Source organism: Emydura macquarii, unplaced genomic scaffold (genome assembly GCF_026122565.2).
Source record: "Emydura macquarii macquarii isolate MOO-44397 ecotype Brisbane River unplaced genomic scaffold, CSIRO-AGI_Emac_v2 contig_129, whole genome shotgun sequence".
NCBI lineage: Eukaryota > Metazoa > Chordata > Testudines > Chelidae > Emydura > Emydura macquarii.
This window is the reverse complement of record NW_027130266.1, coordinates 544-14,078: the sequence shown is the minus strand read 5'-3', so window position 1 is coordinate 14,078 and position 13,535 is coordinate 544. Positions and strand designations below refer to the sequence as shown.

The 13,535-nt window shown below is 39.7% G+C and overlaps 1 protein-coding gene across 1 annotated transcript; it reads left to right on the top strand.

Moving 5' to 3' along the window:
* The first annotated feature begins 1,232 nt into the window (after window positions 1-1,232).
* On the top strand, window positions 1,233-13,323 carry LOC137150271 (L-amino-acid oxidase-like). The gene is made up of 8 exons (XM_067544080.1): window positions 1,233-1,290; window positions 1,910-1,961; window positions 3,077-3,216; window positions 5,825-6,039; window positions 7,256-7,368; window positions 11,095-11,296; window positions 12,025-12,093; window positions 13,161-13,323. The coding sequence occupies exons 3-8, from the start codon at window positions 3,204-3,206 to the stop codon at window positions 13,299-13,301; spliced, it is 753 nt and encodes a 250-aa protein (XP_067400181.1). The 5' UTR covers window positions 1,233-1,290; window positions 1,910-1,961; window positions 3,077-3,203; the 3' UTR covers window positions 13,302-13,323.
* Window positions 13,324-13,535: the final 212 nt, after the last annotated feature.

Here is a 13,535-nt window from a genome sequence, read left to right as displayed (position 1 = left end):
ATTTTACTGTACGTGATAGTCTTTAGGGGCCTAACCGCCCCACCTCCACCCGCCCTGTTTTTAATAATCGTGACAACCAGCCTTAGAGTATTGGAACCCACACTCTCTGTGTTACTCTGCAATATGTTGATGACATTATTTTAAAAATCTACAGCATTTAAATCTTCTCATGGCCTCCTTTGAGAAAAGGAGGGTGGTTTAGCCCTGGACCATCTAAGCGTAGCTGTAAAAAATCTTCGGGCTCCAATTGGTTATTAAAATCACCTAACAAATTTTGAATAGCGGTGTCAATGGCCACCATTGCCAGAGTGAAGTCCATCACTCTGTCCAAATTAGCGAAATGAAATTCTTGAAAATACCCATAAGCGTTACATTTTCTTCAGTGCCTTATCCAGTGTCTCACATGTTCCAAATACACATCAGGAGGTGCATTAGGAGTAGGAGATTCTGCACCTTCAGAAGCAGGAGTTGGAGGGGGTCTATGTATATTTCCGTTTCTTTGCTGGGGGGGTGTCTCCTGAAAAGAGTTCTGGCTTTTTAAAGTTTCTTTGCCAAAAAGCTCCTTAATCTTTTAGATCTTTTCCACTTTTTTTCCCAGCCCCTCTTTAGGTTTTTATGTTTCACGTTTAGGTTGTGTTTCTTCTCTTAGTGTAAGGCCTCCCTCTGTTCTGGAGAACATGGCTGTGGGATGTATTATCTATACACTGACCTGATAGCTACTTAAGTGGAAAGTTACAGCAGGCCTGGTGGTAGACAAACATTGTTTGTGTTTTGGCTGTAGATAGTAGAAAGTATCCAAGGTTTTATGTAAGCTAAGAAGCTACCAATAATATGTAAGCTGTTCCCATGCTAAGTGTGTGAAATTATATAATAGCCAATCAGCAATTGTGTGACCATGGAGAATGTGGCTTTTGAAAAGCATCCTGAACTAACTTTGAAAACTTTTTGTCTATTGAACGCCTAAGAGATGTGCAGACATTACTCAACTCAGACAAACAGCAAATGTTGCAATAAGTTCAGCAGGTTGTGTATATTGTTCAGGTTTATTCCCGTTTATCCCCACCCTTGGAAAATGCAGCTGTTACAGGCTTGCTCGCCTTGGCCCTTTTTACAGTTGTTTTTTTATGTTGCTTCACAGGTGTTGGGGTATTCAGAATCGGGGGATTGGCCCCTCTTTGCCATTTACCCCAGTCCTGGAAACTGCTTGAGGACAGTTGTTGGAGGTGCTAGGCTATTCAAAATCGGGCGGGCTGTTCCTTCTCCTGGAAGATTTCTTGGGTTTTTTTAAAGGTGTCTGCCTTGATTTTTCTTCTTATAAGATAACACTTGATAAGCCTGACAACACACATAGATAAGATGATTTTTAAAACATAAACCTGCATGTTCTTTTTTACTAACAACCATGTTAAGTAAAGGATTGTTTTATCACCACAACCTTCATAGCATAGGCATTGTAACCTTTTTTTTTTTTTTTTAAACTAACAATCATTTTTCGGTAAAACCAGAATAAAGGGAGAGGGGGGGGTGAGAGATTTTTTCTTATCACTACCAAAAGCAGCACAGCTTATGTCTTTCAAAACCTTTACACTAATTCCAGTAAAACACATACCATCTTCTGTTATGTAAGGAAAACAGTCACTTTGACTGTTGAATTTGACTTCCATCTTGGTCTAACTTAAAAAAAATAAAAAGCTTTAAAAACAATTCTTTCAAGAATAAACCATAATTCTGTAACATATTAAACAGCTTTCCAAAATGTGTTAATCCTTCTAGTGCAGACTGTGATATTTCAAGAAAACAGTTCTCGGCCTATTTCAAAGACAAAGCTATTCCTTTTTTGCTAAACACATCACATGCACAAAAACAAGAAGGCACACACAAAATTGTGTTTTCTCTTACCATCTCGTAGCTTCCCATGACGACAAAAGCCTTACGTCAGCAATGATTCTTTTGAATGCCAGGTTTGTGTTTTCTCTATATTTATAGAACAAAACCTCTAAAAAAAGAGGAAAAATGGGACTTGGGGGGTGAAGGTTTGTGTGTTGGTGAAGGGGTCAATTTTTATCTACTTCCCTCTGAAAAAAAGGAGTGGGGCCTGTTGTTACATCATTTTTTCCCCTTAAACTTCTTATTTTATATATAAGACAATTTAAACAGTTAAATGGTCACTGTGCTTTCCCTGCAAAAGTTTTTCAAAATCTTGCAGCTTCAAATAGGCCTCACTGCATACAAATGAGTCCTTACGTTTTATTCAAGATTCACCAATGCTGTTTTTTCATGTTAGCCAAATAATTAAAAAACAAAAAAGTCTAAAACATAGGGAAGAAATCTCTCTCTTCTTACTTTTATAAACTGGTTTTTACTAAAGGCCTGTGTTTTGTCTCTTTATTTTACATTTCCCTCACTGCATACAAAAAAGTTACATCTCATTCAAAAAACAACCAATGTTCAACTTTATTTGGTATGATAGCAAAAGTGTTAAATCATCATGCAGATACAAAGCCATAATTCTTGATATTTATGATGTTTTGTCATAGAAAGCAGCTTAAAATAACAATAATGTGGGAATATTTATTTCACTGCTTAGTGCAGGTCCCACGAATATAACACCCTCTCTTCACAAATCCTGCCATTCAGTTGTTATTTCACGAGAGCAAAACATTCCTGGACTTCTTCAAATCACCATGCAGTTACATAACGTTTGTCATAGTAAGCAGCTTAAAATAACAAGTATGTGGAAATGTTTATTTCAGTGCTTCTCGGATATAATATTCTCTAGAAGGGGTTCTCTTTCTTTAGATAAGGATGGGTCTGCTCCGTTTAAACAGTTAAAAAGCCTTTGTAAATAACTCTTTAGGCAGATCTGTTAAAAGTTAGGAAAGAAAAACTTTATTTCACTACAACGCCCCTCTTGCATTTTCATGTTGACAAAAGTGTGGGCTCTTGTTTTAGCACCTTGGTTCAGAAAGAATGCATTCTGTAAACAAAGGGGTCTGTTTCTTTAGATAAAGAACGGTCAGTGTTCATCTCATTTTAAATTTGAAAAAAAACCACCACCTCTTTCTTTCTCTATCAGTGTCTCTCTCAGTGTTTGGAATATACCTATCGGTAGGAATTTTTGAACCACTCCTTTTTTTCTGCCACTGCCTGGTTCAGGCTATAAAAGGGAAGTTCTCACCTGATGACGTGCTGCTGGTGGAATCATGGACAGATTCTGTAAGTGAAACTTCTGCTCTGAGAGCACTGCTTTGGGGAGGGAAAAATTGCCTGTTAGTCCACCTTCAATTTGCTTTCTTGTTTTGCATCTCTCTCTTTTTTTAACCTCCGACTTCTTTTTTTTTCTTTTGTTGCTCCTTTTCAGATGAATATATTTTGGGCTTTGTTTCTCAGTGCCACTTGTTGCTCTTTACGGGATTCCCTTGAAGCTGATGGAAAGGTTCCCACTCATTTCCATGAGCCTTGGATCATGCTCTCTTGGTGGCAGTGTGATTTATTTTAAGAGAGTGCATACCCACCTGTGTGGGTATTTGATGGTAAAATTTGGTCACCTTAAGGGTCTGATCATGAACAAATTGAAAGCAATGGGAATTTTGCCTTTAGTTTCAATGGAAGCAGGATTAGACTTTAGCGCTCTAAATGCATTGATTGACATTAACCTCTTGTAACTTTCTGAGAGAGTGCAATCCAATAATATGTTGGGGGAGCCACGTACAACACCTCTGCTCTGTTCAAGGCTGTGACACAGATCAGGGACACTGTTTCAATGCCAACAATCATTCCATGAGAGTCCTCATGTGAGTAAGTTTTGTCGGATCTGTGTTTAAAGCAAGTCAGGCTGTCCAAAGGAAATTTTTGATACTGTGTAGTTTCTTGAGTGGAACTGATGCCTATTTGAGAAGGGAAGAGAAAAAAAAAATTTGTTCTGTAGTTCTTTAGGTAATAGTTTCCACCTGACACTGGAAAATCTTGAATTGAGTTGCTCTTCAATAAGAACTGAACTTATATGCACCGCTGATTAATCTATTCATGATTTAAGGGATTGTTCTGAATGGGTTGTGATCTACCCTGCTCTTTCTCAGGGCATTTCTAGAAAACTAAATTTATTTTAGAAGCACAGAGAGGTCCAATCACCAATATTTCCAAAATATCCAGTGGAGTAAAAGCTCTGTATCTCGGGTGACCAGATGTCCCCCTTTTATAGAGACAGTCCCGATATTTGGGACTTTTTCTTACATAGGTGACTATTACCCCCACCCATCCTGATTTTTCACACTTGCTATCTGGTCACCCTAACTGTAGCAATGTGGTGATTCAATGACTTTAGTGGGAGGAAAGTTAGACCAATATTGAGCACTTTTGAAAATACCACCCACTGTGTCTTAAAATTGTATTTAAATGTCATTAATGTTCTTTGTTAGAAATCCTTTTGAACTTTAAAGTTATGTAGTGACTTCACTACAATCTTGTCCACACTGGGGAAATGTATTAAACAGATTCAAACTGGTTTTAAAATCAGTTTGAAACTAGTCAGAGCCACAATGTAGACAAGGTTCAAGCAACCAGACTCATTCTTATAACTGGTTTACTTAAGCCTCCTGAGAGACAGTTTATTTAAACTGGTTATAAATATGATTATGGACACCAAAAAACTTAGCTACTCTGTGGTTCCAACTGATTTTTAAAGTGGTGATTTTCTTGGGAAAATATCTAAAATGTTGTCAAGACCTTAAAGCTAACAAAGATTTTTGTCTCTGTTGGGCTAAGAGTTTTAAAAATGGCTAGTGATTTTGGATGACCTAAGGCCAGAAGGGACCATTATGATCTTCTAGTCTGACTCCTGCTTAATCCAAGACATAGAATTTCATCTTGTAATTCCTACATCAAGCCCATTTCTTGTGGTTAAGCTAAAGTACAAAGAGCCGTGTTTGAGTTCCCCACCTGAGGAATCTTCAAGGGGCCTAATTTTTTCTGAAAAGACTGAGCACCTCCTAGCTGAAAATCAGCCCTCTTTGAAGTGTCCTAGGTTGGTCTCGCAAAATCACTTTTGAAAATCTTGTCCTATGGCTCAGGTGTGGCATATCACTGGTGCGACTGACACACACTAGGTCAGAGATGAGTTATATACTTGAGCTTCTCCTCCTAGGCTGTCGACTCCATGTGTGGTGGATCCTAGAGGTCTTACCCAGGACTCTGACCCTCATTGTGCTAGGCACCGTGCAAGCATATTTTAAATGACAGTCTGTTTCCCAAAGATATGACTGCACTGGGTATGACACTGGGTAGGGTATGACTACACGGGAGGTGTAATTTCCAGCTTGAGTACACATACCCACACTAACACTGATTGAACTAGCACATTAAAAACAGAAGAAGAGCCATGGTGGTGTGAGCAGCGAGAAGTGCTAGCTGCCTCTAATATGTTTTCGTCCTAGACTCTAGGTATGTACTTGGACAACTAGTTCACCCACACACACTTGCACTGCTGTGGATACAATTCATTTTTTAGCATGCTAGCTCAATAAGAAGTAGCACGGGTGTTTCTGCTCAAGTTGGAAATTACACCTCCAGCTCCAGTGTAGACAGACCTTAAAATGACCTTCTTTGTATACTGCTAAGATTAGGAGCTGGTTTGCTCATAAATATCTTCTGGCAATACACAGGACTGATTTGCGGTACACCGTACCTGGATTTTAGCTCTGCTGTGGGCTGATTTGTGTAATTTCAATGTCGCCACTTGCCATCTGGGTTTCAGAGAACGAGTTTGCTTCACTGACTGCATCATTCATTAACTGCACTGCACTTTTCTGTGTCCATATGTCCCTAGTACTTTCCCAGCTGTTTCTCCTGGTGGCTGTAACATGGCCTGAGAGTCTCTCTCATGATCTCGAAGATTGCTTTCATGATCCTGACTACGATGACCTGCTGACGATTGCCAAAAACGGGCTTGGAAAGGCGGATCATCCAGCGACGGTTGTCATTGTAGGGGCAGGAATAAGTGGACTTACTGCTGCTAAACTGCTCAGCGATGCCGGTCACAAGGTAATTCTATACACAGAGATGTCAGAATAAGGCAGAGAGTCCGTGCTACCTTGACTATTTTTCACTATTTCTTTTCTGAAGATAAAAGGTTATTTAGCTAAGGAATGATTAAAATGAAACAAGGGGAATTCACAAGAACTGAGGAAGAAAGGAGGCTCATTGACAAAGGAAGAGATTTTGCAAAGGCAATAATGGGATTCAGATGTCCACTCCCATTGTATGTCAGTAGGATAAGGTTCCCCACTCCCATTTCAATCTTGGAATATTTCCCCAAACCTTTAGTAGTTTAAAGTTGGAGGAGTTACAGTAACTATCATAAGAAATAGAAAGGGGAAAATGCCAAAAAAGCTACAGTTTCAAAATAACCCTGTCCATTAGAAAGTGGTAAGTTAAAATAATACACTTTAAAATTCAAATATCTGTACAGGGCATACATTCTCTCATAGAAATCCAAGTGTGTGAAAATTGATGTGCTATTGGTAGCCTTCTCTCTGCCTCTTTTTATTGTCTTTACATGAAAAGGGTGAATTTCAAAAATCTTCCCTCTAAATCCTTATTCAGACATGTAAGGTTCAGGCCTTGTCTACACTACAAATTCTTTGCCAAGATAGTTATACCAGCAGAGCCACCTAGTTTATATTGAGCTTATGCTGACAGAAGGAGTTTTTTCTGTCAGTGTAGAAACACGATGTTCCCAAATGACATTGGCTATGTCAACTAAAGCACTCTTGTGTCGTCATAGCTGTGTTTACATTGTGGGTTTTGCCAGCATATCTATGTTGGCTGGAATGTGTGGTTTTTGCATACCTCTGATCAACACAGCTATGCTAACAAAACCTGTAGTATAGAACTGGCTCTCAAACTTTCAGGTGCATTCAGAGTTGGCATAACTCTGCTTCCATTGACTGCGGTGGGTCCTTGTCATATAAGATGATAAATTTGCACGCTAGGATCTGTAAGTCTGTGTTTATTCATGCCATATAGAAGCAAATCCTTTTTGACCTTTTCTCTATTTTCCCTTTTGTCACTAACAACAAAAACAGCACCCCGAGCCTGGTGAGTGGGTGCAGAGACATCAGGACACCATTTAGGTGCCTGAATGTAGATCTAGTTGCCTAATTATAGTCACCAAGATTTGAAAGTTTTGGCCTTTGCGAATAAAATTATGCAGCTGCCACACTGGTGACTGGAAATGGTGTCCCATGCTTGTTCCTAGGTTACAGTTCTGGAAGCCAGTGGTCGTGTGGGAGGACGAATCATGACCTACCGAGATGAGACACACGGTTGGTACATGGAGTTGGGAGCCATGTGTTTTCCAAACATCCACAGGTAAGACAGGTTCCACTCCTACACCATGTAAGTTGTTTGGGAAAGGAACAACCCAGTTTTGCTGAATTCTGTTAAGCATCCTAAAAGAATGTGCTGCCAGATGTAATGTTTCTTACCTGGAGTATTCTCATTGACTTGGGTGGCATTATGGCCAAGAGTAAATAATGAACTCAGCAATAAGTGTTTTCAGGACTGGGCCCTAATTATGGAGCTGACAGTTTGTAAATGCATGATCAAGCGTCCATGAAACCAATGGAAAAACTCCCAATTTACCTTAACAGGTAGTTGTACCAGGCCCAGAGTCAAAAGAAAGCCAGACAATAAATATTGGCTCTTAGCCAAAAATGATTAAAAGCAAGTTGCGTTGTTTCATAACACTGAGCCCAATTGTTTTGTGACAATATATATATTGTCCTTGTATAAGGACAAGAATAGATTAGACTAGTGTTGGGTCGGGATCGATTCACATACCAACAGCTGGGCACCCAATAACTGTACCAGTGAAGACTAGGAGTCAATCTCTTCAATGCAAAGCTATTTATTGGAAAGCAGGTATCACAGACAAACAGAAAAGGCCATACAACGCCTCTCTTTAATAAGCCTCAATTCCCCAAGCATAACCCCTCAGTAACTATGCTGGCCCCACACAATCTCCTGATTAGCAAACAAAACAGGTACAGATACCAATTCTAGACAACCCCCATTCTCCTTTCAGAGCCAGGATAAAAACATTACAGGGGTACAGGTTTCCAACTGCTTTAACCTACGGTGCCTTATTCTGAAATAATATCTATTTGGTAAATTTGCTACTGCTGCCTGTATTTTAAGATACTTTGATACAGTTAATTGATTCAGATCTTCCTCCCTTTTTAGGTTGCTCTTAATATCTTTCTCCCCTTTTTCCTCACTTCTGTTCTCTTTGTTTTAAAAGTTACAGTTATTAGAGAAACCTCCATCGCAGACGAAGCAACTGAGAACAAAATAAAACAAAAACAGCAAAGAGAAAACCGGGAAGAAATTTACTTTAAATAAGTCCAGTAAATTGATTGTTTCAATCTTTCAGGAATGTAGCAGTTAGAATGATGATGAACTTCCTTAAACATATGGTTGCCAAGCAACAGCAAGGCCAATTCTGTTTTTAATCCTAACCACTGGTTAATACTTAGAATTTTGGGTTTTTCCTATTTCCCTGTAGCAAAGTTTTAAAGTACGACAATATAAAGTAATAAGGAATGTTTTAAATTACTACATTAATACAATAAAGTGGGCAAATAACTTAATATGAATTCTAATATGCTCAATTTACTGGACTTATTTAAAGTAAAGTTCTTCCCAGTTTTCTCTTTGCTGTTTTTGTTTTATTTTGTTCTCAGTTGCTTCGTCTGCGATGGAGGCTTCTGTAATAACTAACTTAACACAAAGAGAACAGAAGTGAGGAAAAAGGGGAGAAAGATATTAAGAGCAACCTAAAAAGGGAGGAAGATCTGAATCAATTAACTGTATCAAAGTATCTTAAAGGACAGGCAGCAGTAGCAAATTTACCAAATAGATTCTATTTCAGAATAAGGCTCCATAGGCTAAAGCAGTTGGAAACCTGTACCCCTGTAATGTTTTTATCCTGGCTCTAAAAGGAGAATGGGAGTTGTTACCTGCTCTTGCGAAACCTGAATTTGTTTCTCCAGTGTCTGTTGCTTTTATGTGCATGCCAGATGGACTGCAGGAACATCCTAATCTACTGTAGTTAACTGTTGGCTGACAACTTCAAATGTTAATGCGTCAATTCTCCTAATATGCTTTGTGAACTGTTCCATTTTTTTCTACCAGTTCAGTGAAAGTATTGTTTGCTACTTCTCCCTCATCCAAAAGCTTGTCTACCGCTTGATACTTAACTGACATAGCAGCACAAGTTATTTGTTCTTAGGATTGTAGCCCTCCTGATATCTTAACATATCACTTAAACAACTCTCCTTATGTGGTGTGGGAACAGCATCAACGAGCCATGGGTCTGACCCCTGGTTCTCACACATCTGTTTCAGTAGGGACTTGTCATCTAGACCTGGAGGTTTCGGGGCATCCCCATTCACCTCCAAGGTAAACCCGCCTTGTTTGCACTTACAAAATATCCTTGACTTGAAGATTGCAATTATCCATCCTTTCTGCCCGTCTGTGATCCTTTGTAACCTCAAACACCCATAAAGTTAATAAAAGTCAAATCAATAAAGGCAACAGAAATATACAAAATCAATTTTGGCTTCCCAACTTCAAGCTTTGCTTTCTAACTCAAAAATTAACAAAGTCAAGATTCACTTAGCACAGTGACCACATGATTCTCCACCACTCTTGTGCTGGGATTGATTCATGTACCCACATCTGGGCACCCAATAACTGTTACAGTGAAGTTTAAGACTCAATCTCTTCAATGCAGAGCTATTTATTGGAAAGCAAGTATCACAGACAAACAGAAAAGGCCATACAATGCCTCTCCTTAATAAACCTCAATTCCTCAAGTATAAATCCTCAGTAGCTATGCTTGCCCCACCTAGTATCCTGATTAGCAGTTGTAGATGGAGACTGTTTCCTTCCTTCTTTTGGTTCCTTTGGCTATTTGGTCTGCTTTCTGAGTCCTCTGTAGCAGGGTCTTGGCTACCCTGACTTTCTGGTTCTTCTCCTTCTTGAGTATCTGCTCTATTTAATGGTCCCTTATGGTAGGTTGTTGGCTACCCTGACTTTGGTTCTAAAGTCCTTCTTCAGATGTTAATTGGGATGTCTCTCTCTATGGCATGTGATATTCCCCAATACTTATACCCTTTTCCCAAAGGAGTCACATGTCCCCAAAATATGCTCTGCTAGCACTTATTTAGCCTATCATGATTATTTAAGACTTTTTTTTAAATTAATTGTGGGAGGGATAATAGGGATTAGCTGACATGTGCATATTATCAAACATTCATCTGGGCACTTGATGTTGTGCTCTTCTACAGGGTCAGTTGACCCAGATGCACCATTACACACACCCATGTGTACACACTAGGCGAAGTGGCCACTGGCTGACCATGACTGTTGGTCTGTCACATCAGCAGTTACACACACAGGGCCTAGAGGAACATTCCTGGCTTATGTCAGTGCCAGGTACAAGTTCTGTATTCTTAGTGATTTGCCATATAATATGTCTAGGCCTAAGAAGCCTTGCTCCCAGAATCCTTTAGCACTCAGATTTATCACGCTTAACTAGAATTATGTCAACCACAGTGATTTATAGTAATTTAGTACGGTCCCAACAACTAGAATCTATTCCAGTACGATTCTATGGAACAAAAGTTTATTAAATACAAACACAAAAAACATTACCATAAACATTCCCTAACTTCAAAGGAAACTGCCATGAACTGAGACTACAGTTTAGAAGCAGAACAACCAGATGGGATTGTTATATAACTGGTTATGTAGTTACTAGTTAATGTATCAGGCCCCCAGCTACTATATTCCAGGTAGCTTCCTACTAGTCAACGGAACTACATCAGTTCACATCAGGATATCTATCTATCTATCTATCTTTCATATTCTACATAATAATTAACATAAAATGGAGTCAGGAAGTTTCAGTGAGGGAATGAGATTAACCACATACTTACAACATTATTATTTTTATAGCCAGTTGAACGTATAATTTATTTTCTCAGTTTTGACTGTGTCTTTTTCCCTTTCTCTCCTTTCTTTCTTTTGCAGAATTGTTCGTGAATTTATTAGGCAATTTGGCCTTAAGCTAAACAAGTTCTCTCTGACAGATGACAATGCTTGGTATTTGGTTAATGGAGTCAGGACAACAGCTGGGAATGTCAGCCAGAACCCTGATATCTTGAATTATCCTGTGGCTCCCTCAGAGAGAGGCAAATCTGCTTATGAGCTTTATAATCAAACACTGTATCCGGTATGTGTACTGGTCAATTGTATAAAGGAAAGTAACTTAGTTACCAGGCTTGATTCTGAAAAAAAACGGCCCTAACTTGTGCTTCAGCACAGGTGATCTCTCGTTCTGTAGCATGTGCTGGTATCATCTCTCTTTTTCCATCCCTTCTCCACAACATTCCAATCCAGGATACATCCTGTGTCAGGGGAATCTTTGAAAGCTGCCTTAATTTAGCTATAATTCCTCTTGCGGTGGCACGAAGGGGATTACCAGAGCAGATGATCTGTCCCTGGTTCTCCTTTCACTTTCACCAATGTAAATCAGAAGTAACTCCATGCAACCCCTTTGGACCTATGGTACTCACCACCTGTGGAAAGAAACGTTTGTTTTTGTTTCCTAAACAGTCAAGATGGGATCAAATCCTGCAGTTTTACTATACCATGGCTGGAGACCATGCCATGGAACTCAGTTACATTCAGTGGGGTTTCATTGAAACAAACAGGAATCATGGTGTAGAAGACAAGCACTGCACTGAGACTCGAGCGATTTGGGTTCAGTTGCTGCCATGCCTATGTGCTGTGTAAAAGGGTGCTGATTCTTCAGTGATTGTAAAGCCCTCATATATCATGGTGAGGAGGGTCATGCAAGTACATAGCAAGTTAGATAGGAGAACAGAGTTTGGTCCAGTGTTTTTGTGAACATATTTCTCTTTCTCTCTATAAATATGTCCATGCATGTTTCCAACACAGGCACGAAAACTGTTCCGGAGTAAAGAGTGTGAAGAGTTGCTTAAGAAGTATGACTCCTTTTCCACCAAGGTAATGGATATGGGCCTTTGAATACCTCTAAATCCAAATGTTTATGGAAAGCCTGAAATAATTACTGTGAGAGAGGCGTAAAATGCTCCTATTTATCCTGTGGAGGACACCAATTTTCATGTCAAGATTGTCATTTATTCAAAGCACCAATAAAGGAATGAGGAGAAAATAATATTATGAAGCTCTGAACAGTCTATTGAGAATGGCTTCTCATTTTGGCAGCCTGCGTGGGCAGGGTTTTAGTTGTGGCCAAGATTATGGAAAAGGAAGGACTGAGTGCTAAAAAGATGTCATACTTCCTTCAATTATTATTTTAATATTGTTATACTGGAAGGTGCTCATGGCAGTGATCAAACATATCTTTAAACTATAGATTAGCCACAGACCTGGTTAAAGTCGATGGGCGTGCTAACCACCCTTCATTCAGGCTAAATGGAAGAAGCAAGTAAGCTCCTTTCTGGAGTAAGAGAGCAGGAGGCAGTGGAAGCCACTGCTCAAGGCACTGCTGGTCTGCATGGCTAGGCCAATCAGAAGCTAAGCTGTGTGGGCTGAGGGGTTTCCCTAGGGTCGAGTGCAAATGCAGGGGCTAAGGGGTTGATTGTCTGCATTTGTGTATTTGTATGAGAAAGAGAGAGTAGCAATGGTGAACATGGCCCTGGGAGGGAAAGAAGGGACAGAGCTTTTGATAACAGTATTTGCTGACTTGGACTTGGGAGCATGAACATTGCCCCTATTGATTGTTTCTACCGTATTGAGGGAAAGGGGATTTTGTGTCCATTCTTTTCAAATAAACTGGATTACACACAAAAAAAGACCTTGCTCACATCCTCAATCTCTCCTTTGAACTGAAACAACCAGGCAAGGCTTTGGATGTTGGCAATGCCTCAGAACTAAAAGGGGTAACAATATCATCACCAGATAAGACTTGAAAATAACCCTTTATCTTCTCCTCCTTCATGAAAATCAAATCTTTCCCCAGTGACATCTGCATGACTCTTACTTCCAGCAGAAATGTGATTCTTGTGCCTAAAAAGAGAACAACTTTACTCCCTTTCCTCCCCTACCAGGAGTATTTGATTAAAGTAGGGAACTTAAGCCGTGGGGCTGTGCAGATGATCGGTGACTTGATGAATGAGGATTCTGGATACCACATGTCGTTTCTTACCTCTCTCAGGGAATTTGAGACCATCTCTCCTGAGGAATGGTAAGACACAAATGTAGCTAAATTACAGTCTTCGGGGAATAGCGATGTCTTTACATTCTATATGTGTGTAGAGAACCTAGGACAGTGGGGCCTGTTGATTGTTGGCCTGTATGGGTTTGTCTATAGAGCCAGTGGCCTGCCCAGGGCAGTGAGCCTCCTAGGCCTGGCTGAGAGTTTTAGGCTAGTGGGGCTTTAGCTAGCTCTGTAAAAATAGCTGTATGGACAGCGCTTTGAAGTC